The 24123-nt window shown below is 34.7% G+C and overlaps 1 protein-coding gene, 1 pseudogene and 4 gene segments (V, D, J or C); all 6 read right to left on the bottom strand.

Annotated features, from left to right (window-relative positions):
• Positions 1-323: 323 nt before the first annotated feature.
• Positions 324-776, bottom strand: LOC107738222 (T-cell receptor alpha chain V region HPB-MLT-like; annotated as a pseudogene).
• Positions 777-2709: 1933 nt separating this feature from the next.
• LOC107738262 (immunoglobulin iota chain-like) lies at positions 2710-3136 on the bottom strand (the record flags this gene model as incomplete). Its single annotated transcript, XM_016549982.1, has 2 exons — positions 3097-3136; positions 2710-3011 (listed from the first exon to the last, which is right to left on the bottom strand). Coding segments are annotated over exons 1-2 (342 nt in total), but the record flags the coding sequence as incomplete, so codon positions are not given.
• Positions 3137-9309: 6173 nt separating this feature from the next.
• On the bottom strand, positions 9310-9801 carry LOC107738221 (T-cell receptor alpha chain V region RL-5-like). The segment is given in 2 exon segments: positions 9310-9665; positions 9762-9801. Coding segments are annotated over 2 exon segments (396 nt in total).
• A 2745-nt stretch (positions 9802-12546) lies between these two features.
• On the bottom strand, positions 12547-13034 carry LOC107738220 (Ig kappa chain V-IV region S107B-like). The segment is given in 2 exon segments: positions 12547-12899; positions 12995-13034. Coding segments are annotated over 2 exon segments (393 nt in total).
• A 2120-nt stretch (positions 13035-15154) lies between these two features.
• On the bottom strand, positions 15155-15604 carry LOC107738261 (Ig kappa chain V-IV region S107B-like; the record flags this gene model as incomplete). The annotated part of the segment is given in 2 exon segments: positions 15155-15459; positions 15565-15604. Coding segments are annotated over 2 exon segments (345 nt in total), but the record flags the coding sequence as incomplete, so codon positions are not given.
• A 1653-nt stretch (positions 15605-17257) lies between these two features.
• On the bottom strand, positions 17258-17831 carry LOC107738219 (T-cell receptor alpha chain V region CTL-F3-like). The segment is given in 3 exon segments: positions 17258-17263; positions 17354-17658; positions 17786-17831. Coding segments are annotated over 3 exon segments (357 nt in total).
• Positions 17832-24123: the final 6292 nt, after the last annotated feature.

Here is a 24123-nt window from a genome sequence, read left to right as displayed (position 1 = left end):
CAAAAGATAGATTTTAGCCATAATTATAGTGATTATTTTAGTCGCATAAACAGTATAAAATCACCCGAAACCAACAGTAAGGTAAAATTAATAAAAATATAAATGTAACTAAACTGTAAACTGTAAAATTAGATCATGTGAACTGAATGTAAATTTTAAGTGAAAGAAACCTACTAAAATAGAATATATTTATAGATGAAAGAGGTTTTATAAATGAATTCATAGACTAAGACGAAAAAATTTAATTGCATAATGATGTAATGTATGCTGTTGCATTGTCAGAGTTTTTGTGTGAGTTGAGTGTGTTTCAGTCATTTTGGGCTTCAGCACAGTAAGTAGTACACAGCAGAGTCAGACACACACACATCCTGGATTGTCAGTGGAACTGCAGTTTTGTTGAGAGATGCATGAAATCTCTCCTTGAATTCTTCCTCACTGTTTCCAGATTTAGCGAATTTATTTAGCATATGCTTGAGGATTCCATTGTCTTTCTGCTGGTACCAGAAGAGAGTCGGGTTTGCATAAGCAGTCTGATATGTACAGTCGATCGTTACAGTATCACCTTCAAAAGCAAATTGAATCCTTGTGTGCTGATCAACTTTGTCTTGAGAATTACATCCTGAAATTGAATAAAAACATTATGAATAAAAATTTTCTCATTGGCTGCAAAAAAATATGCACATTCACACATAATGAAAAAGAACCATTATTTAATTGTTCTACTCACCCCAGATATATTAAACTATAATCACAATGACACTTTTCCACAGTGCCATTATCTACAATTTAAATCACCAACTCTTAAAAAATATACAGAGATGTTGTGATCCTCTTCTTCTTTCTGCATCTGTTAAAGCAGCAATAAATTCAAATCACTTTCTGACTGCTGGGAGGAGCCTGTGCTACAGTCAGTGTCAGTGAAGACTGTAACAATATGACTTAATTGTGTTTATATGTACAATGATTAATCTTACAACATAGCTTCCATGTATTTGATTAGCTTATATAACTTTATTCACTGAAACACACTGTACAGTATGTTATTAGACTGCTCTGAATTATTTGACTGATTGGTCAAATGTGCCAATCTTATATTTCCTAATATTTCCATAGCAATGCTGTATAGTCCTATCGGTCTGCTCATCACCGTAACTGAAACCAGAGCGGACTCTCTTGTTTGAAACAAAGGCAACTGGAACTATCATGCGTCTCAGTCATGAATGTTCTTGAAAATGATCTCAGATGACTTCAGCATTAATATTACTATTAAATTGTTGCAGTGTTCTTCTCTTTCTGTATGTTGTCATGGATTTTCAGTTGCAGATAAAATTATAAAATAAACTCAACTTTAACTATAGGCCTAATACAAATTTGTTACCAAGGAATTCAGCCATTAAAAGTAAATTCCTTATTCAAATTAGCATAGTGTATGTACAGCAGGCAATATTAGTCTGATACGTTTTTCAATCACAATTGTTTCAGAAGTTACACACAGCAGGATCTTAAATAAACAGTTGCCACAAACATCATTATGCAACACAGTGGCCAGCATCTGAAATTACAGGGGTATTGTATTGTGATGCTGGAATAGTGTTTCAGAAGTTACACACAGCAGGATCTTAAATAAACAGTTGCCGCAAACATCATTATGCAACACAGTGGCCAGCATCTGAAATTACAGGGGTATTGTATTGTGATGCTGGAATAGAATGAAACTAGGGATGCACCGATACCACTTTTTCCAGTACTCGCCCGATACCGATACTTTTATTTTTGGTACTTGCCGATACCGATGCCGATATCTATATTTTTATTACATTTGTAAAAGAATGAAACCTCACCAAAAAAATCTTCTTTAATGTTCAACATAAGAAAGAAACTCATACAGGTTTGGAACGATATGAGGGTGGGTAAATGATGACAAAATTTTCATTTTTGGGCGAACTATTCCTAAGACATGCATTAGTGTACTGAAGTAACCACATGGAACATGATATCCTGAATGTGTTTTAATGTTTCTTTGAAGTTTTATAACAGGCCTAATTTAACCTCTGACAGGTGTGGCCACATGTTTTATTACGTTCTGGGATAATAGATATTGGTTTTGATTGTGGTTTTCACTATCGGTTCAAAGTGAAAAGAGCTTCAGGTTTTTTTTTTTGGCTTAAATTCTCGATGTCTTTGCATTTTTCACTCTGTCTAATTTCTTTTAATTTATAACAAACATGGAAATATTGACTGATGAAAATATGAACAATATTTATTATTTATAGTCTAGCTATTTTTATAATCAGAATTTGGAACAAGCAAGAGCACCATGTGATTGTCTGCGCTGTATATTACACATGAGAATCATTTGAGATATTTTAACATTTGTTACATTTGATTTTTTTTAAAGAAGATATTCTAAATTTATTTGCCAACTAGGAATTACTTCATCTGTATATTGCCAAATATTGGCTCACTTTAGAATGTTACATTTTGATTATATTTAGTTTTTCCAATAGACTGATTAAATGGTCTACCTTTTGATTTTGGTAGATACCTGTGATTTTTCCATCCTATTATTTTTCTGACACGCATAATATTGTAATGGTCAGTTACAGCTTCTTTCTCTTTGTCTTCATCTCTGTCTCTGTGTTTGTCTCTTTTCTCTCATTGTAACAGGTTTTTGTAGAGGGCTGTTGTGTTTCCTGTCACTGTGGGCTGCAGAGCACAGTAGTACAGAGCAGAGTCTGATACAGCAGCAGAGGAGATCTTCAGATCCACATGGTTTTTTTCCCTTTTTTCAACTTTAACAGAGAATCTTGGATCAACATCAGACCACTGAGGTTCTTTTGCACTACCGAAGGTGAGTACAAGAAATTCAGGTTTTGATCTTTCATACTGACGGTACCAGTGGAGATTATCTGTAGCTCCAGGGTAAAGACTACAGAATAATGTAACATTTGAACCCTCCTCATAAACAACATTGGTTTTGTTTGGTTTAATTACATTTCCAAAGACAGCAGCTGAAAAAGAAAACATTTGTAAGAGTATGTTTGTAAATTTTTAGTGAGATATAAAAAATTTATAATTAACCAAATTAATACTTACCAGTTGAGGCACAGAACAGAATAATTGAATGAAGATCCATTGTACAAGTGTTCACTCTGAGAAGAGTCAGACTGAATAGTTGCACAGTCTCTGTCAAACACGATTACATCATGTCAGATCTGTGAACACTGAGTCTCTCCTCTCTGAGCAACATTATACTGTACCTATATAAATTCTGTTCTGTAAGTTCAATTCTGTTGTTCACTGCTGCAGTTTCTATTGAATGTCTGAGAACACTGCCATCTTGTGGCACAATGTGTTACACATGATGATCCATGAAACATATAGGCTATACTTTTCCATGGATTTTGATGTAATTAAGAATATTAGCTTTAAATGTAAAGTTGATTTAATATTTTTATTTGCAGTTTTGCACCTGTTGATTTGGATTCAATATTTGTTTTGTTTTTTGTTTTTGTTTTTTATCAGATTATTTTATCAGACCTATTAATACTCTACATACAGTTGCTCTCTTAGTCTTTGTCTCTCTATGTGTGTGTGTGTGTGTGTGTGTGTGTGTGTTTTTTAATTTTACTACATAAAATGGAAGGATTTTGTACTGTGTTTATTGAGTTTCCTGTCACTGTGGGCCTCAGAGCACAGTAGTACAGAGCAGAGTCTGATACAGCAGCAGAGAAGATCACCAGATCCACACGTTTGATTTCTTTTGTAGCTTCTGAATATAGACGTAGTTCAGGCTCAGATTTGCTAAAATATTCAGTGACAAGAAGTAAAAACTCTGGTTTTGCTCCGGGATACTGGCGATACCACTGGATATTAGCATTAGTGCCACTAGTGAGACTGTAGTTACAGGACAGAGTCACATTTTCACCATCAGAATCATGTTTTTCTGGAAACCATGGTTGTATTGTGTCACCAAAAGAATTTCCTGTGCAAAAGAAAAGGACCCTAATTAATCAAACAATAAAACACATTTATACACTGTATAAAGCTAAATGGATTTTATTTAAGGAATTTTTTTTCATAATAAGCATATTGATTGAATGAATATCTCTTACCTGTGTGTGTGTGTGTGTGTGTGTGTGTGTGTTTTTTAATTTTACTAGATAAAATGGAAGGATTTTGTACTGTGTTTATTGAGTTTCCTGTCACTGTGGGCCTCAGAGCACAGTAGTACAGAGCAGAGTCTGATACAGCAGCAGAGAAGATCACCAGATCCACACGTTTGATTTCTTTTGTAGCTTCTGAATATAGACGTAGTTCAGGCTCAGATTTGCTAAAATATTCAGTGACAAGAAGTAAAAACTCTGGTTTTGCTCCGGGATACTGGCGATACCACTGGATATTAGCATTAGTGCCACTAGTGAGACTGTAGTTACAGGACAGAGTCACATTTTCACCATCAGAATCATGTTTTTCTGGAAACCATGGTTGTATTGTGTCACCAAAAGAATTTCCTGTGCAAAAGAAAAGGACCCTAATTAATCAAACAATAAAACACATTTATACACTGTATAAAGCTAAATGGATTTTATTTAAGGAATTTTTTTTCATAATAAGCATATTGATTGAATGAATATCTCTTACCCATGCAAAATTTGATTATTATACAGGTGAAAAGAAACATGATATCTTTACAGAGACAGTGATGACAACAATATAATCTTTGTAACTGTACTGTAGCTGTTTCACTCTGCCTCACACTCTCAACAATAAGCTCCACCCTCTGCTGGAGTGTGTTTATTTTAGTTAAATCATGCTCATGCTGTTTCAGAGCTCTTAGTTCCTATCAGGATGTGTATGTGTTTCAGTCAAAGTGGGCTGCAGAACACAGTAGTAAACAGCAGAGTCAGACACGCGCACATCCTGGATTGACAGAGAAACTGAACTTTAGGATTTGTTGAGATCTGCATGAAATCTTTCCTCAAATTCTTTTTCACTGCTGCTTGATCCAGTCGAGAGTTTACGGAGCATGTAAACTGGTAATCCATTGGTTTTATGTTGGTACCAGTAAAGATAAGGGTGTGAATCACTGGTACTGTAAGTGCAGTGAAGTTTAACCATCTCATGTTCAGAAGCTGTTTGAACTCTTGTTGGCTGATTGACAGAATCTTGTGTATTGCACTCTGTCAGGAAATATAAAAATGTAAATAAACAAGTCAGTTTTCAAGTATATTCTGATGTGAAGATAAGGAGTAAAGGCAAGTTACTTCACCTAGAACTGCAGCCAATAGAAGAAAATTCCTCAGCCAGATTAACATAGTTTACATAAAGCGTATAAAAACTGCAAAGGCGGTATTAGTGAAATATGATGATGATGAACATGAGCCAGTCTGAGTTTTGATTTCACTGTGTGTGACTCTTTGTTTGCTCAGGTTAAACACATGTAGGAGGAGCTTGCATGTATAATAGGATACAATTCTGCCACAGTGTGACCAGGTTGTGTGTGTGTGTGTGTGTGTGTGTGTGTGTGTTTTTTAATTTTACTAGATAAAATGGAAGGATTTTGTACTGTGTTTATTGAGTTTCCTGTCACTGTGGGCCTCAGAGCACAGTAGTACAGAGCAGAGTCTGATACAGCAGCAGAGAAGATCACCAGATCCACACGTTTGATTTCTTTTGTAGCTTCTGAATATAGACGTAGTTCAGGCTCAGATTTGCTAAAATATTCAGTGACAAGAAGTAAAAACTCTGGTTTTGCTCCGGGATACTGGCGATACCACTGGATATTAGCATTAGTGCCACTAGTGAGACTGTAGTTACAGGACAGAGTCACATTTTCACCATCAGAATCATGTTTTTCTGGAAACCATGGTTGTATTGTGTCACCAAAAGAATTTCCTGTGCAAAAGAAAAGGACCCTAATTAATCAAACAATAAAACACATTTATACACTGTATAAAGCTAAATGGATTTTATTTAAGGAATTTTTTTTCATAATAAGCATATTGATTGAATGAATATCTCTTACCCATGCAAAATTTGATTATTATACAGGTGAAAAGAAACATGATATCTTTACAGAGACAGTGATGACAACAATATAATCTTTGTAACTGTACTGTAGCTGTTTCACTCTGCCTCACACTCTCAACAATAAGCTCCACCCTCTGCTGGAGTGTGTTTATTTTAGTTAAATCATGCTCATGCTGTTTCAGAGCTCTTAGTTCCTATCAGGATGTGTATGTGTTTCAGTCAAAGTGGGCTGCAGAACACAGTAGTAAACAGCAGAGTCAGACACGCGCACATCCTGGATGAACTTCAGAAACTGAACTTTAGGATTTGTTGAGATCTGCATGAAATCTTTCCTCAAATTCTTTTTCACTGCTGCTTGATCCAGTCGAGAGTTTACGGAGCATGTAAACTGGTAATCCATTGGTTTTATGTTGGTACCAGTAAAGATAAGGGTGTGAATCACTGGTACTGTAAGTGCAGTGAAGTTTAACCATCTCATGTTCAGAAGCTGTTTGAACTCTTGTTGGCTGATTGACAGAATCTTGTGTATGAAAGAAATAATGTTGTTCTTATATGTTCTTATCTAAGGATAATAAAAATGTGTTACATTTAACAGTTAAGTTACTTACCAAGAACTGCGGCCATTAGAAGTAAATTCCTCAGCCAGATTAACATAGTTTACAGAATGTGCAGCAGGCAATATTAGTCTGAAGTTTACCAGCACGTGGTTGTTTGCAGACATTACACACATACAGCAGGAACTTAAATGAGTAGTTTCCACTAACATCATCAATTATGCCACACAGTGGCCAACTTCTGAAATTACATAGTTTTAATTAAATTATAAAGTGTTCTACTCAGAGACAAAAGCTGAAATAATTTTAGAACTCCCTATCTGACTTTTAACTTTTTTTTTCTGTACAAGAGTGAAAACAAATATTTTTTAAAATGTTGTCATTCTTTATGGACTTTTCTTTGTGCACAGGGTTGTTGTCATGCTGAAATAGTAAAGAACTTCCCGAACTGCTGCAGTGATAAAGTTATAAAGACACGGTAAAGACAATTATGTTATATAATCAGAATTAGGAACGGATGGGTGGATAATTTAAAATTGATTGCATGATTATTATTGTAGTTTATTTAACTATGTTACCTTCAGTATGACTTTAATATACCTTTTACATTTCAGAAATGCCTATTGTGAAGAAATAATCACATGTGTGTTTATGTCTCTGTGTTTTTATGTGGTTTGACTTGAGTTTTCTCACTGTGGGCCTCAGAGCACAGTAGTATACAGCAGAGTCAGACACACACAGATTCTGGATTGTCAGTGGAACTGAATCTGATGAAAGTTTAGAGTGAAATCTCTCCTGGAACGCAGTGCCATTGTCTCCTCCATATTTGCTTCTCCTCAGGATGTATTTAGGAAAGTCATTCACTCTCTGCACTGGAAAAAATTATACTAAATTTTTTTTTAAGGTAAGTGGTTGCAAACATTTTATTTTAGCTACATTTAAAAAAAAATAATAATGTTGAAAGTTAGTCAACTAAATTGGTTTATTTAAATGTAGCTAAAATAAATTGATTGCAACCACTTACCTTAAAAACAATTAGTACATTTAATTAATCTTTTTTTTTTTCAGTGTGGATGTACCAGAATAAATTATCTTGTGCTGAATCTGTTTCATATTTACAATGTAATGTTACTGATCTTCCTTCAATTTCAGTCATATGTTTGTCTGGCTGATCAACTGTGTTCTCTGATCTGCACTCTGTAGGATCTTAACTGAATAGTTGAACATCATAGATTATGCAATCTTACATTGTTTTCACTAGATTAAAAAGTGTTTTCCTCTGAGAAAAAAGCTAAAATGATAGCAATATTATAGCAGTTTTGATTATTTTGATTATAGTTGTTAACTAGATATATGCAAAGTTAAAAGAGCTTCAGGTTTTTGTACGCCATGTCTCATGTTTTGTATCACTGGGCTTCTACTAATAGAGCACAGTAATAGAGAGCTGAATCTGAAAGAGAGAATGAATGAGAATGAGAATGAGCTTTATTGCCAGGTATGTTTACACATACGAGGAATTTGTTTTCGTGACAGAAGCTTCCACAGTGTAACAGGATGACAGTGACAGAACAAAAAAACACAGATAATAAAAAATAAAAAAATAGAACAAGTAAAATAAGGAATAAAAAATATACAAATCGACAATTGTATGTACAGGTATATAACAATAGAAATGTCAACTTTTCAACTTTTACAGTAGAGCTACATTTTTAATAGTGAGCGTGGATGTGCGTGATGTAGTCGACTGAAACTATGGATCAGCGGTGTGTTCATAGCTATATGATCGTGCACCTTTTTGTAATAAATACACCTTTTTGTACTACAGTAAATATTTTTCAGATACTGTCTGTCTGTACCAGAAAAGCCATATAATTGTACTATATGAGCAGCTCAATTTGACTATTTCCCTTTCTTTAGTGATTATTTCTGCACTTTTTACAAATAATAGTAATAATAACAATAATAATAATAAATAAATAAATATCTGTTGAGGCTCTCAGTGCTCTGAACTGTAAGTCATCCAGATCAGTCAAAAACATACACAGAAACGTCTCAGGTTACTTATGTAACCATGGTTCCCTGAGTAGGGAACGAGACACTGCGTCCTCTAGGGGTCGCTATGGGGAACGCCTCGTCGTGACCCGTGTCTGAAGCATACATTGAAAAAACACCAACTCGTTGGCCGGCGACAGCCATGACGTCACTACCGGTGCGACTATAGTATAAATAAGCGCCGGGAGCACACATCATTCACTTCTTCATCTGAAGCTTGCGTTCGAAGCATGGCAGGAAGCCTAGAGGGCTCCCGGCGCCTATTTATACTATAGTCGCACCGGTAGTGACGTCATGGCTGTCGCCGGCCAACGAGTTGGTGTTTTTTCAATGTATGCTTCAGACACGGGTCACGACGAGGCGTTCCCCATAGCGACCCCTAGAGGATGCAGTTCGAAGTTCCCATGAAAGGGAACTTCCTGCTTTATAAAGGCATGGCTTAAATACTTGCATTTATCATTTTCAATTTTGACTGATGAAAATTTGAAAAATGTTTATTGTTTATAGTCTAGCTATTTTTATATAAAATGTAATGAGAATTTGGAACAAGCAGGAATTCCACGTGAATGTACAGTATGTATGTACTATATACTGTATTACACATGAGAATTATTTGAGATCATTTAATTTTTATTTGCTTTATTTCTTGCTGTCTTTTTTCTCCTGTCTCTCATTGTAACAGGTTTTTGTACAGAGCTGATATGTTTCCTGTCACTGTGGGCCTCAGAGCACAGTAGTACAGAGCAGAGTCTGATACAGCAGCAGAGGAGATCTCCAGATCCACATGAATTTGTTCCCTTTTTTCAACTTCAACAGAGAATCTTGGATCTATATCAGACACCTTAACTTCTTTTGCACTACCGTAGGTGAGTACAATAAATTCAGGTTTTGATCTTTCATACTGACGGTACCAGTGGAGATCATCTGAAGCTGCAGGTGAATGACTACAGGACAATATAACATTCGAACCCTCCTCATAAACAACATCGGTTTTGTTCGGTTTGATGACATTTCCAAAGACAGCAGCTGAAAAAGTAAACATTTTTAAAAGTACATTTGTAACTTTTTAGAGATTTAAAGAAAACTCGTTAAAAAATCATAATTAACCAAATAAATACACACCTGCTGAGGCACAGAACAGAATAACTGAATGAAGATCCATTGATTGTGTTCACTCTGAGAAGAGTCAGATTGAATCCTTTCAACCACAGTCTCTGTCAAACACATTAGATCATGTCAGATCTGTGAACACTGAGTCCCTCCTCTCTGAGCCACATAATACCTGTATAAGTTCAGTTCTGTAAGTTCAATTCTGTTGTTCTCTGCTGCAGTTCCTAATGAATGTCTGAGAGCACTGCCGTCTTGTGGCACATTATACCTACCATGTGTTACACATGATAATGCTTTAGAACTTAAACTATAGGCTACTTTTGTATGGATTTGATGTAATTAACAATACTGGCTTTCTTAATACACTTTTGAATTTCATATTTATTTAAATGTTTACTTATTTATAGTTTTGCACATGTAGACTTGGATTCAGTAGCTTTTTTATCAGATTATTTACCTATTAAATCTATTATAAATATTAATCACAACTACAGTTTATAGTTGCTCTCTTAGTCTTTGTCTCCGTGTATCTTTCTTTTTTAAGGACTTGATTTGAGATGTAAAAAGAAACTCAAAAGTCACTGGCAAAGCCATGAAAATAAACCCAGAAGACTGAGCGATAATATCAAATGGATGCTGGATGCTGTTGGAGAGTCAGAAGAGCCGTGAACTCAACAGGAGTGATACTGAAAGACACTTAATTTGAACTAAGTGCTAATATTGAATAAGAGTGAGAATGTCAGCACCATTCAACAAATCATACTTAACTGATCTCCCTGTTTTTAATGCATTATCACAAGCATTAAGAAATAGTTTTGAGAATGTATTTGTATAGGCTATAAAAGGAGCCACAAAGAACTTGTTATTTTAATACATTTCACTTAATGCCTCTTGGAATTTTTAACAGACCTGATTCAGACTCACGCAGGTGTTACCACATATTTTATTACATTAAGAGCTGGATAGATTGGGGTTTTGATTGTGGTTTTCACTAGATATTTTCAAAGTGAAAAGAGCTTTAGGTTTTTGTATAACACGTCTCATGTTTTGTATCACTGGGCTCCTACTCTTAGAGCACAATAATAGAGAGCTGAATCTGACAGACGTAAATCAGTAATAGTGAGTTCAGTGGATGTACGTGTTGTAGCTGAATGAAACCGATCATCAGAGGTGTCTTCATAATCTGTCGGTGGATATCTGTATAATAAATACTGTGGTTCTCTGTTGGGATACTGTCTGTACCAGTAAAGCCGAACATTTTCACTATTTGTACTATACGAGCAGCTCAACTTGACAGTTTCTCTTTCTTTAGAGGTTTTTTCCATCCCTTTATCTGGCTCAATGTTGTCTCCAGCCACCAAACCTGTCAACAATAAGTACATATGAACTGCAAACACATTTCTAGCCATGTTTTACAAAAATACAAATGACTAAAGTAATATAAATAGCCTTTGTGGTTTGAGATTTTAAATCATCATAAATATTTATGAACAGAGATTCATTAATTAATAAATAATGTACCTGTTCCCACAATGAGAATCAGTATAAAGCATCTGTCCATGTTCAATCAGATCAGTTCAGTTCTCTGTTGAGTCTCTCAGAGCTGCTCAGCCGAACATTTTCACTATTTGTACTATACGAGCAGCTCAACTTGACAGTTTCTCTTTCTTTAGAGGTTTTTTCCATCCCTTTATCTGGCTCAATGTTGTCTCCAGCCACCAAACCTGTCAACAATAAGTACATATGAACTGCAAACACATTTCTAGCCATGTTTTACAAAAATACAAATGACTAAAGTAATATAAATAACCTTTGTGGTTTGAGATTTTAAATCATCATAAATATTTATGAACAGAGTTTCATTAATTAATAAATAATGTACCTGTTCCCACAATGAGAATCAGTATAAAGCATCTGTCCATGTTCAATCAGATCAGTTCAGTTCTCTGTTGAGTCTCTCAGAGCTGCTCTGAGCTGTAAGTCACTGCAGATCAGTCAGAAACACGCACAGGAACTTCCTGCTTCCTGTGTTAGATAACTATATTATTTTATTAGACAATACGAGAATGTTGTATATAAAAAGAGTTGCATGAGCTTTTACCTCAAAAGCACCACGAGAAGCATGATATTTAAATCATTTCGATGCAGTTTAGCTTCCTCACTCTGCACAAAACATTACAGTGGTGATGATGGTGCATAGGCCATGTAGTATTTCTACAAAAAGCATTAATATAAATTTAAAAAATCAACGCAATAAGTGCCAGTATAAAGTCAATTATCAGAAATACTGTATACTGTACACCTTACACTGACCTTTAGCACCAAGTTTTAATTAAGGTATTTTAATGTATTTATAATTTCAATTAATTAATTTAAGGCTATAGTCGCTTTAAAATATTTGATGCCTATGTTTTTCACTTTATTATGAGCATGGATATATTAAGTAATGAAAATCTGAATAATGTCATTTTTCTTTGTAGAGTTACATTTTTTTGTTATATTATTTTTTAATGTATACGTTTCAATTTTCAGTATAATTTTCACATTATAAATGTATAACATAATGTTGTAGTATGATGTTTTCTCTTATTATATAGGATTTGAAACATATAGCAGTAACTCCGTGTGAAAATATGTGAGCACTGCCCTCCTGTGGCATACATGAACCTGCACTATTTATTGCACATGAGAATCATTTGAGATCAAGAGTAGCTTCATAGTGATTTAATGTAATGAATATCTTTCACATTAAACACAAATTTCATTCATCTCTGTCTCTGTGTTTCTCTCTTGTCTCTTACTGTAACAGGTTTTTGTAGAGAGCTGATGTGTTTCCTGTCACTGTGGGCACCAGAGCACAGTAGTACAGAGCAGAGTCTGATACAGCAGCAGAGGAGATCTTCAGATCCACATGTTCTCTTTTTGGAATGTTAACAGAGAATCTTGGATCTACATCAGACCGCTGAGCAACTTTTGCAGTGTCATAGGTGAGTACAAGAAATTCAGGTTTTGATCTTCCATACTGATGGTACCAGTGGAGATAATCTGTACGTCCTGAAGCAGAAAAACTGCAGGATAATGTAACACTTGAATCCTCCTCATGAACAACATATGTTTGGTCTGGTTTGATGACATCTCCAAGGGCAACAGCTAAAAATGAAAAAATGTTCCTTGGTAACTTTTTAGTGAAACGTTTGAGTAAAATTGTTAACAATAAATAAATAAAATAAAATAAATACACATACCAGCTGAGACACAGAGCAGAATAACTGAATGAAGATCCATTGTACAAGTGTTCACTCTGAGAATAGTCAGACTGAATCGATTCAGCCACAGTCTCTGTCAGACATGATATGAACACTGAGTCCCTCCTCCCTCATATTATTTATAACTCAATTGAGAAGTGCAGGAGATAAGAAAGATCTAATCACATGAACAATTGTTACAACTGTATTATTAATCTGTGAACCTTATTTAGGAATATGATTGAAAAAAGTTATTGTAATATTTATTGTAAAAAATTATTACTATTTGCCAGAGTGTGGCAGCTTTAATTAAAATGAAATTTGACAGTAATGAGGGAAGTGGTTTACTGTTTTAGAGTATTTCTCCATCAGATTCAGAAACATTTTGAATGTCATTTTGGGCCTGACTCAACAGCGTAGCATCATGTGAAACACATTTATCTCTCCATCAGTGTTAAATTATAGATCAATTCTAATGTGGTAATTCTTTAAAACAAAATCAGATGAATTTTTGAATACTTGTTTACATCATGAATCATAATCCAGTTGTTCACATGTTTGCAAGACAATTATACTGTGCACAGCCCTTAAAAAAAACTTTTAATTAAAATTAAGTTGAATTCATGCAATTAAATAAAATTAATATCAATATAATATTACATTGCTGTGATCCTACAGAGGATAAACAGTTTGGAGAATTGACGGATAATATTAAATTGATTTCATGATTATTATTGTAGTTCATTTGACCATTACATTTAGTATTATTTTATTATAGCTTGTACATTTCAGAAATGTGTACTGTAAAGAAACAGTCATGAGCATGTTTATGCCTATGTGTTTTTGTATGTGGTTTGACTTGAGTGTTCTCACTGTGGGCCTCAGAGCACAGTAGTATACAGCAGATTCAGACACACACAGATTCTGGATTGTCAGTGGAACTGAATTTGATGAAAGTTTAGAGTGAAATCTCTCCTGATACTCAGTGCCATTTTCTCCTCCATATTTGCTTCTCCTCAGGATGTATTTAGGAAAGTCTTTTGCTCTCTGGATGTACCAGAATAAATCTTCCTGTGCTGAATCTGTTTTATATTTAAAATGTAATGTTACTGATCTTCCTTCAGCTTCAGTCACATGTTTGTCTGGCTGATCAACTGTGTCCTCTGATCTGCACTCTGTAAATGTTTAAGAATATTTGATGTACAATACAATGCAACATATAATCAACTTACATGAATATACAGCTGTATTAAATGAGAATTCATACCAAGAATGAATATTGTGAAGAGAAATATAATCCTCAACCTGTGTGACATGACTGTCTATGTTGAAGTAAAATCTGTAAATATAAGAGTCTTGCTTCTGGTATTATAATGACGATCCAAGGAGGAGCTTGTGGAGACCTATAAAAGCTGCTGTATTGTCAAATAAAATATTGAACACCTATACTGCCCTCTTCTGGTTCACTGCAAGTATGGCATAACTGAAATTCTGCAATCACATACACATTCATGCAAATAAAGTATTTTATTTTCTGAATGGTAGAATATTCTAAAGTGGCTGGTCAGTTAAAGGACTGTATTGTGTGGATTTGCTATAATTCACGTTTCATAATCCCACTTAAATTTGCATACTGTAAAACAAACTGGCCTTTTGACTAACTTTAGAATCTTAGACTTTAGAATCTTTGTTTCATGTTTTGATAATTTTTGCATTAGATTTATATTGTGTTTCTCTCTTGTCTCTCCTTGTAACAGGTTTTTGTAGAGAGCTGATGTGTTTCCTGTCACTGTGGACTGCAGAGCACAGTAGTACAGAGCAGAGTCTGATACAGCAGCAGAGGAGATCTTCAGATCCACATGGTTTTTCTTCATGCAAATAAAGTATTTTATTTTCTGAATGGTAGAATATTCTAAAGTGGCTGGTCAGTTAAAGGACTGTATTGTGTGGATTTGCTATAATTCACGTTTCATAATCCCACTTAAATTTGCATACTGTAAAACAAACTGGCCTTTTGACTAACTTTAGAATCTTAGACTTTAGAATCTTTGTTTCATGTTTTGATAATTTTTGCATTAGATTTATATTGTGTTTCTCTCTTGTCTCTCCTTGTAACAGGTTTTTGTAGAGAGCTGATGTGTTTCCTGTCACTGTGGACTGCAGAGCACAGTAGTACAGAGCAGAGTCTGATACAGCAGCAGAGGAGATCTTCAGATCCACATGGTTTTTCTCCCTTTTTTCAACTTTAACAGAGAATCTTGGATCTACATCAGACTGCTGAGCTTCTTTTGCATTGCTGTAGATAAGTACAAGAAATACTGGTTTTGATCTTCCATACTGACGGTACCAGTGGAGATAATCTGAACCTCCAGATGCAGAAAAACTACAGGATAATGTAACACTTGAACCTTCCTCAGCAAAAACATCTGTTTTGTTTGGTTTAATGACATTCCCAAAGACAGCAACTGAAAAAGAAGAGGAACATTTTTGTGAGATGTTTTTAATAGTACTTAATTTTAACAATAAAAATATACATTTATATAATAATAATTAACCAAATAAATACACACCTGCTGAGGCACAGAACAGAATAACTGAACGAAGATCCATTGATTGTGTTCACTCTGAGAAGAGTCAGACTGAATCCTTTCAACTGCAGTCTCTGTCAGACACTAAGATCATGTGAACACTGAGTCCCTCCTCTCAGCCACATTATACCTGAATTTGACATCAGATCCAGTCACATGAACTAATGTTACAACTTTATGATTACAGAACAAATAAACCAAATTTAATCTGCCATCCTTATTTAAGAATTTGACCTTATATTAATGGGACTATTGTAATGATATGTTTCTGCATTTGAGAGGGTGTAACATCATTAAATGAAAAGATTTTGTCAAGTTAGGTAGAGTAATTTGTATTAGTTTTTCTTCCATTATAGTCACGTTTTGAATGTTATTTTGGGCTTTACTTACAACAGCGTACCATCATTTGAAACAATTTATCTGCCTATCATTGTTAAGCACAAATAATAAGTTTTCATGTTGGAAGACAATTCTACTTCACACAGCCTTAAATCAAGAAATCACTATTACTAAATTATATTTAAATCATTACATTAAATCACGCAATCAATATAATAATGATTGCATGATCACTGTTATCATTCATTTTATTGTATTATTGACTGTTACCTTCATTATGTTATTATTACAGTTTTTAAATATCTAAAAAAAAATTACATTGTTAAATAAACAATTACATACATTATATCTGGACATGCTGTTAATGCTTCTTTTCTTAAGTTTGTCATTTACATTTAAGACTTATAACAAAGGCTTAATTCTGTCTTGCACAGCTGTAACCACATATTTTATTACATTCAGGGCTGGATAAATTGTGGTTTTCACTAGATATTTTCAAAGTGAAAAGAGCTTCAGGTTTTTGTACGACATGTTTCATCTTTTGTATCACTGGGCTTCTACTCTTAGAGCACAATAATAGTGAGCTGAATCTGACAGACTTTCATCAGTAATAGTGAGTTCAGTGGATGTACGTGATGTTGTCGACTGAAACCGATGATCAGATGTGTGTTCACCAGAATTTGATCGGGCACCTCTGAGTAATAAATACTGTGCTTTCTGTTGGGATACTGTCTGTACCAGTAAAGCCAAACATATTCATTATTTGTACGATATGAGCAGCTCAACTTGACAGTTTATTTTTCTTGGTTTTTTGAGCAGAGCAGAGTCTGATACAGCAGCAGAGGAGATCTCCAGATCCACGTGTTCTCTTTTTGGAATGTAAACAGATAATCTTGGATCTATCTTAGACACCTCAGCTTCTTTGGCATTGCTGTAGGTGAGAACAAGAAATTCAGGTTTTGATCTTCCATACTGACAGTACCAGTGGAGATAATCATTAGCTCCAGAAGCAGAAAAACTACAGGATAATGTAACACTTGAATCCTCCTCAGCAAAAACATCTGTTTTGTTTGGTTTAATGACATTCCCAAAGACAGCAACTGAAAAGGAAGTTGTAAATTTTTGTGAGATGTTTTTAATATAACTCATTTTCAACAACAAAAAATATATTTAATAACCAAATAACATACCAGCTGAGGCACAGAACAGAATAACTGAATGAAGATCCATTGTACTAGTGTTCACTCTGAGAAGAGTCAGACTGAATCCTTTCAACTGCAGTCTCTGTCAGACACTAAGATCATATGAACACTGAGTCCCTCCTCTCTGAGCCACATTATACCTGAATTTGACATCAGATCAAGTCACATGAACTAATGTAAATGTTTATGTCTCTGTGTTTTTGTATGTGGTTTGACTTGAGTGTTCTCACTGTGGGCCTCAGAGCACAGTAGTACACAGCAGAGTCAGACACACACAGATTCTGGATTGTCAATGGAACTGAATCTGATGAAAGTTTAGAGTGAAATCTCTCCTGAAACTGAGCATCATTATCTGCTCCTCCATATTTGTCTCTCCTCAGTATGTATCTAGGAAGGTCATTTGCTCTCTGAATGTACCAGAAGAGGTATGGTTGTGTTGAGTTTGTTGTATATGTACAATCTAATGTCACTGATTTTCCTTCAACTGCAGTCACATATTCCTCTGGCTGATCAACTTTGTCTTCTGATCTGCACTCTGTAAAGATTTAAGAATACTTGATGTAGTTATGATTTTTGATGTATATCATAAAATCCATATCAAAAAACAGTCTATACATTTTTAAAGAGTGATCTAACTGCTTAAAATGTGTAGAAATACATACAAAGAATGAATAGTGCAAATATAAATATATTCCTGATCCACCTCATGATCTTTTTCAAACAATGAAGTTAAAATAAATAAGACAGGTTTGCTTTCATAATATGATAGGACTCTGAGGAGGAGCTTGTGAAAAGTTAAAGGAAACCACTCTGTTTGTGTGATACTGAGAGATATTGCCCTCTTTTGGTTTCTTGCAAGTGTTACACAGCTGAAATATAAAGTCACATGATGTTAAATGTGTTGGTCATAAAGCAAGTGAAAGTACATTCATTACAGTTACAATCATTCTTCCTTTTTGTTTGCCATTTTATTCCTTTTGTAAAACATTTCTTCCCTCAACCTCACACAGGTGTTTGCAGTTATTATCTAACATTGAGGTTTTGATTTGGTTTTCATAATAAGAGCTTCAAAGTGAAAATGGCTTGTAGTTTTTGTACGACATGTTTCATGTTTTGTATCAATGGGCTTTAACTCTTAAAGCGCAGTAATAGAGAGCTGAATCTGACACAGTCACACTACTAATAAAGAGTTCAGTGAAAATACGAGAAGTACTTGAGATAAATCGAGGTTCGGAGCTGTGCCTTGTGAGGCTTGATCGAGCACCTTGATGTAATAAATATTGAGGTTCTTCATTGTGATATTGTCTGTACCAGTACAGACGTACATATTCACTGTCTGACTCATAAGAGCAGCTCAGCGTTACAGGCTCTCCTTCTGTTTTGATGATATTGGTCCTTCTGTTAGGCTCAATTTTGTCCACAGCCATCACATCTGCAAACATTAAGCACAATATTAACTCATTGTTTCTCATGTTAAACATTCTAACAATAAAGTTACTCTGAAAAAGGAAACCAGTAAAATGCCATCCAGTGTTTTATAGGGTCTTTAAAGCTGTTACTAAAAGATCTGAAGTAAATGGCACACCTGATGCCATAATGAAAAACAGCAGCATGTATTTGTTCATGGTGAATATGATCAGATCAGCTGTGTGTTACTGCTCTCTGTGCTTTGACTGTGTGTTACTGATGCTTTCTGCTGTTCAGTTATCAAGACATTCAGAAACTTCCTGATCTCTGTGAGTGTGAAACCAGTGAAGGCTTTGTAACATTGTTAATTGTTTTGGAAAATAACATAAAATTATGATATATTGTGTGATAAATGTTTCAGACAATAGCAACAAGATTTATACTGATACGTTTTATTTAATAGGGTGACCCAATAATGACTTTAATGTCAATTTTATCATGTGATTTTTTTTGCTCAGGGAAATTTAGAGGAATGATATTATTCTGGAAGCTTTTTTTTAAATAAATCAATTGTTCCTCTCTATAAAAATGCTAAAATGTTGAACATATAAAAACGTTGTAGAAGTATTAAAAATGTTATCCATCACTTCAGTTCCTAATGAAAATTTGAGAACACTGCCGCCTTGTGGCGCATTGTGATTTAAACGTAAACCATACTCTACTTTTGTATGAATCTAATGGAATTAACAATATTATGATGCTGCTTTCAGTTTTCATTAGTTATATTGATTTATATGTTTAACATTTTATCTGTAATTTACTATTACCCAAAAATTTACATTTTTATATATTTACATTTTTATATTACTTTCTTTTTTTTTTTTTACTTTTGATTCCCTTTTTCCTCTTTACATATTAAGATTTCACAGCTAGAGCTTACAGTTTCTCTGTCAGTCTTTGATTGTGTCTCTTTCCATGTTGTCTCAAGTTGACAAAAGGTTTTTGTACAGTGTCATTGAGTCTCCTGTGACTGTGGACTGCAGAGCACAGTAGTACAGAGCAGAGTCTGATACAGCAGCAGAGGAGATCTCCAGAATCACATGGTTTTGTTCACTGTTGGAGATTTTGATAGATTCTTAAATCTACATTAGACTTGCGTGTCTGTTTTGTCCCATATACGTGAGTACAAGAAATTCAGGTTTTGATCTTTCATACTGACGATACCAGTAGAGATAATTTGCAGAGGCATAATTACAAGATAACGTAACATCTGAATTCTCCTCAGCACATAACTGTTTCATTTGGTGTGATGACATTTCCAAAGACAGCAGCTGAAAGAGAAAATGTACATTTAGTGCTTTAGTGATTTTTCTTTAAAAAAAAAAAAACTTTAATCAAAATAGATAAATAAAAATTTATGTACATATTGAGGCACAGAGCAGAATAATTGAATGAAGATCCATTGTACAAGTGTTCACTCTGAGAAGAGTCAGACTGAATTGTTTCTTCTAAGTCTCTGTCGGACACATTAGATCATGTCAGATCTGTGAACACTGAGTCCCTCCTCTCTGAGCCATGTCATAGCTACATTTCACACCTGTGTACCAAACGAAAGGGCTTATTAATGTCTTCTCTTGCTTTCTCTGTGCTATTAATGTGTTTTATGTGTGATTTTGAAATATGTTTTGTTTAGTAAATCTGTTCACCCTGGAAATGTTTTTTTTTAATTGCCTTTCAGTTTTCACTGCATTTAATAAAATAAATACTATGTTTGAAAAGTTCAAGAAATGTACATTTGCACTTTGGTTATTTAATTTTACATTCCCAACATGATATTAGGTATATAGTTAACTTTCTGTGTTAAATAAAATTAAATCAAGCAGCTTTGGGCACAATTCAGAATTTAAAAACTGGCTCCCATTCATGAATTTTAATTAAATTGGTCACAACTCACTGGAAGCTGAATTGGAATTTGAATCAGAATATCAGGAATGTAATGAAAATCCATATAATGAAAGTTAGTTTATTAATTTTTAAAGAATTTAAAGTGGTTTTACATTTAAAAGAATAATAAAAAGTGATTCTGTTTCTGCCAGAGAATGGAGATTACATGACCATATAAAAGTGGTTTACATGTGGAACATGACATCTGGACATGTTAATGCTACTTTTCTTAAGTTTCTAATTTACAATTTATGACTTGCAACAAATATCTAATTCTGTCTTACACAGGTGTGACCACATATTTTATTACATTTGGGGCTGGATAGATTGTGGTTTTGATTGTGGTTTTCACTAGACTGGTTCAAAGTGAAAAGAGCTTCAGGTTTTTGTACAACATGTCTCATGTTTTGTATCACTGGGCTGCTACTCTTAGAGCACAATAATAGAGAGCTGAATCTGACAGACGTACATCAGTAATAGTGAGTTCAGTGGCTGTGCGTGATGTAGTCGACTGAAACTGACGATCAGATGTGCGTTCACCACTCGCTGACCGTGCATTTTTGTATAATAAGAATTGTGGTTCTCTGTTGGGATACTGTCTGTACCAGTAAAGCCAAACATATTCACTACTTGAACTATATGAGCAGCTCAGCTTGGCAGTTTCTGTTTCTTTACTAGTTTTTTCTGTCCCTTTATCTGGCGCAATGTTGTCTCCAGCCACCAAACCTGTCAACAATAAGCACATACGACCAAAATAATAATAAGCACATAATAAAAAAATTTAAAAAATAATTTAGCAAATACAATTTACTTTTTTATGGGGAAAAAAAAATCAGTCAATTAAATAATTTAGCATTTGGGGTTTTATGTTTTTAAAATGTTCAGTTTCATCAGTTGCTCAGTAAATAATGTACCTGTTCCCACAATGAGAATCAGTATAAAGCATCTGTCCATGTTCAATCAGATCAGTTCAGTTCTCTGTTGAGTCTCTCAGTGCTCTGAGCTGTAAGTCACTGCAGATCAGTCAGAAACACACACCGGAACTTCCTGCTTTATAAAGGCATGGCTTAAATTCTTGATGTTCTTGCGTTTTTCACTGTAGTTTCCTCTCATTTCTCATGAACATGGAAATATTAACCGATGGAAATTAGAAGAATAATGACTTTCTAATTATAGTCTAGCTATGTTTATATATAACTATAATTTGGAACAAGCAAAAGATGCACTATATATTACACATGAAAATCATGCGAGATATTTTAACATTTGTTACATTGACTGTTTATTTTATTTTTTATTATACCATGTTCTAAATTGATTTGTCAAATATGATTGTAAGACAGACCTGTAGGATTTTAACATACTTCATCTTTATATTGCCGAAGATTCATTCACTTTAAAATGTTAAATTTTGTTTGTATTTTGTTTTTTCATATACTAGTTAAATGATTTGTCTACCTTTAGATTTTGGTAGCTACCTGTGATTTATTTTCATTGGTTCTATTATTTTTCTGACATAATACTGTATATAGTATACACAGTATAAAACACTTACAGCTTCTTCCTCTCTGTCTTCATCGCTGTCTGTGTGTTTCTTTCTTTGCTCTCATTGTAACAGGTTTTTGTAGAGAGCTGATGTGTTTCCTGTCACTGTGGTATAGTACAGAGCAGAGTCTGATACAGCAGCAGAGGAGATCTTCAGATCCACATGGTTTTTCTCCCTTTTTTCAACTTTAACAGAGAATCTTGGATCTACATCAGACACCTCAGCTTCCTTTGCACTACCGAAGGTGAGTACAAGAAATTCAGGTTTTGATACTCATACTGATGGTACCAGTGGAGATAATCTGTAGCTGCAGAAGCAGAAAAACTACCTCCTCAGCAAAAATCAGTTTTGTTTGGTTTGATGACATTTCCGAAAACAGCAGCTGAAAAAGAATAATTGGTAAGAGTACATTAATAATGTACAGTATGTGGAAAATAATGTTTTTTTAACCTTATACCGCATTAACACATTTCATTACACCAAATACACAAAATAATGTTCTTTTTAGCAACATCATATGAACCCTTTAATTTTTTGATAAAATTTTAGTAATAAAACTCATTATCAAAAAAGAATTATTAGCCAAATAAATTCACACCTGCTGAGGCACAGAGCAGATTAACTGAATGATCCATTGTACAAGTGTTGACTCTGAGAAGAGTCAGACTGAATCATTTCTACTACAGTCTTTGTCAGACACGATTAGATCATGTCAGATCTGCGAACACTGAGTCCCTCCTCTCTGAGCCACATATACCTGTATAAATTCAGTTCTGTAAGTTTAATTCTGTTGTTAGGTGCCAGGTGCTGTTTTGCACCCATAGTTTTTTTATTAGATTATTTACCTATTACAGGTTTTTTTTTCAACTGCTTACATTTTCAAAACTTTGCCTCGTTTTTTCAAAACTTTACACACAAATCCAAGAATTGCACATACACAAAATGCAAAATGCCCCACATCTCTTGCAAAATGAAGCACTGCATTCAAAAACATCACAAACACATCTCAAAAGCTAACATTTGTCTTACGTTGCAAACACTTTGGCCATAATAATATATTTTTGGATATGCCATATACACTCAGTAATTCAAAACCTAAAGCTCTTCTTTCATTAACTCCTATGGACATTTCTGTACAAGATCGAAAGTAATTGTCAGAGAGATTTTGAAAAATTCACAGTAAACACGAAAGCAAGATTGAAACCAAACTATTTATTTTTCTACTGTAAGCATTTGTGGTTGTGAATACAGTACTAGAGAAAAGAAAAGAAAATCAACAATGTGTAGTTGGACAGAATCCAAACATAATTTTGAAAAAAGATGATTATTCCAAAGGAAGTGTGTGTGTGTGTGTGTGTGTGTGTGCGCATGCGTGTGCATCTAGGCTCAATCCCTCCTCCGGGCTGGGTCCGGCCACAATACTTCATCCACGTCACATGCTATGTTCTCTCTTGCCAGACACCGTGGAAAGAACCTCCTTGTATGGCGTATCCAACCTTGGATGGAGGCGGCATCAATGTCTCCACATGCCTCCTCCATTGCCTGGAGAAGTGTCATGTTGACATAGGGATGACGATCATACACTTTCCAGCGCCATGTGGGGAAAAATTCCTCTATAGGGTTTAGAAATGGTGAATATGGAGGCAGGTAGACAACAGAAAAATGGGGATGAGTAACAAACCAGTTTTGGACCTGATGGGCGCGATGAAAGCTGACATTATCCCAGATGATGACAAATCTTGCCTGGTCTTCATTCTGCAGACCTTGAACAAGCATATCATGAACAGCATCCAGAAAACGTATGATGTGATCAGTGTTATAGGGGCCAAGTCTGGCATGATGGTGCAGGACACCATTCTGTGTAATTGCAGCACACATTGTTTCCGCCACGTTGTCCAGGGACATTGACAATGGCCCTTTGTCCAATGACATTTCTCCCCCTTCTTCTGGTTTTGCTGAGATTAAAGCCCACCTCATCCACATAAATTTATTCATGGATGATAGCATGGGCATCCAGCTCCAAAATTCTCTGTAAAAGACAAAATAACATGCTCGCCCACCATGAAACCTTCGCCTTGCTACTCTGTAGAAGATTCAAGAATA

Source organism: Sinocyclocheilus rhinocerous, unplaced genomic scaffold (genome assembly GCF_001515625.1).
Source record: "Sinocyclocheilus rhinocerous isolate Xijiao unplaced genomic scaffold, SAMN03320098_v1.1 scaffold254, whole genome shotgun sequence".
NCBI lineage: Eukaryota > Metazoa > Chordata > Actinopteri > Cypriniformes > Cyprinidae > Sinocyclocheilus > Sinocyclocheilus rhinocerous.
Note: the sequence above shows the minus strand (reverse complement) of the source record. Positions and strands in the feature narration are given on the sequence as shown.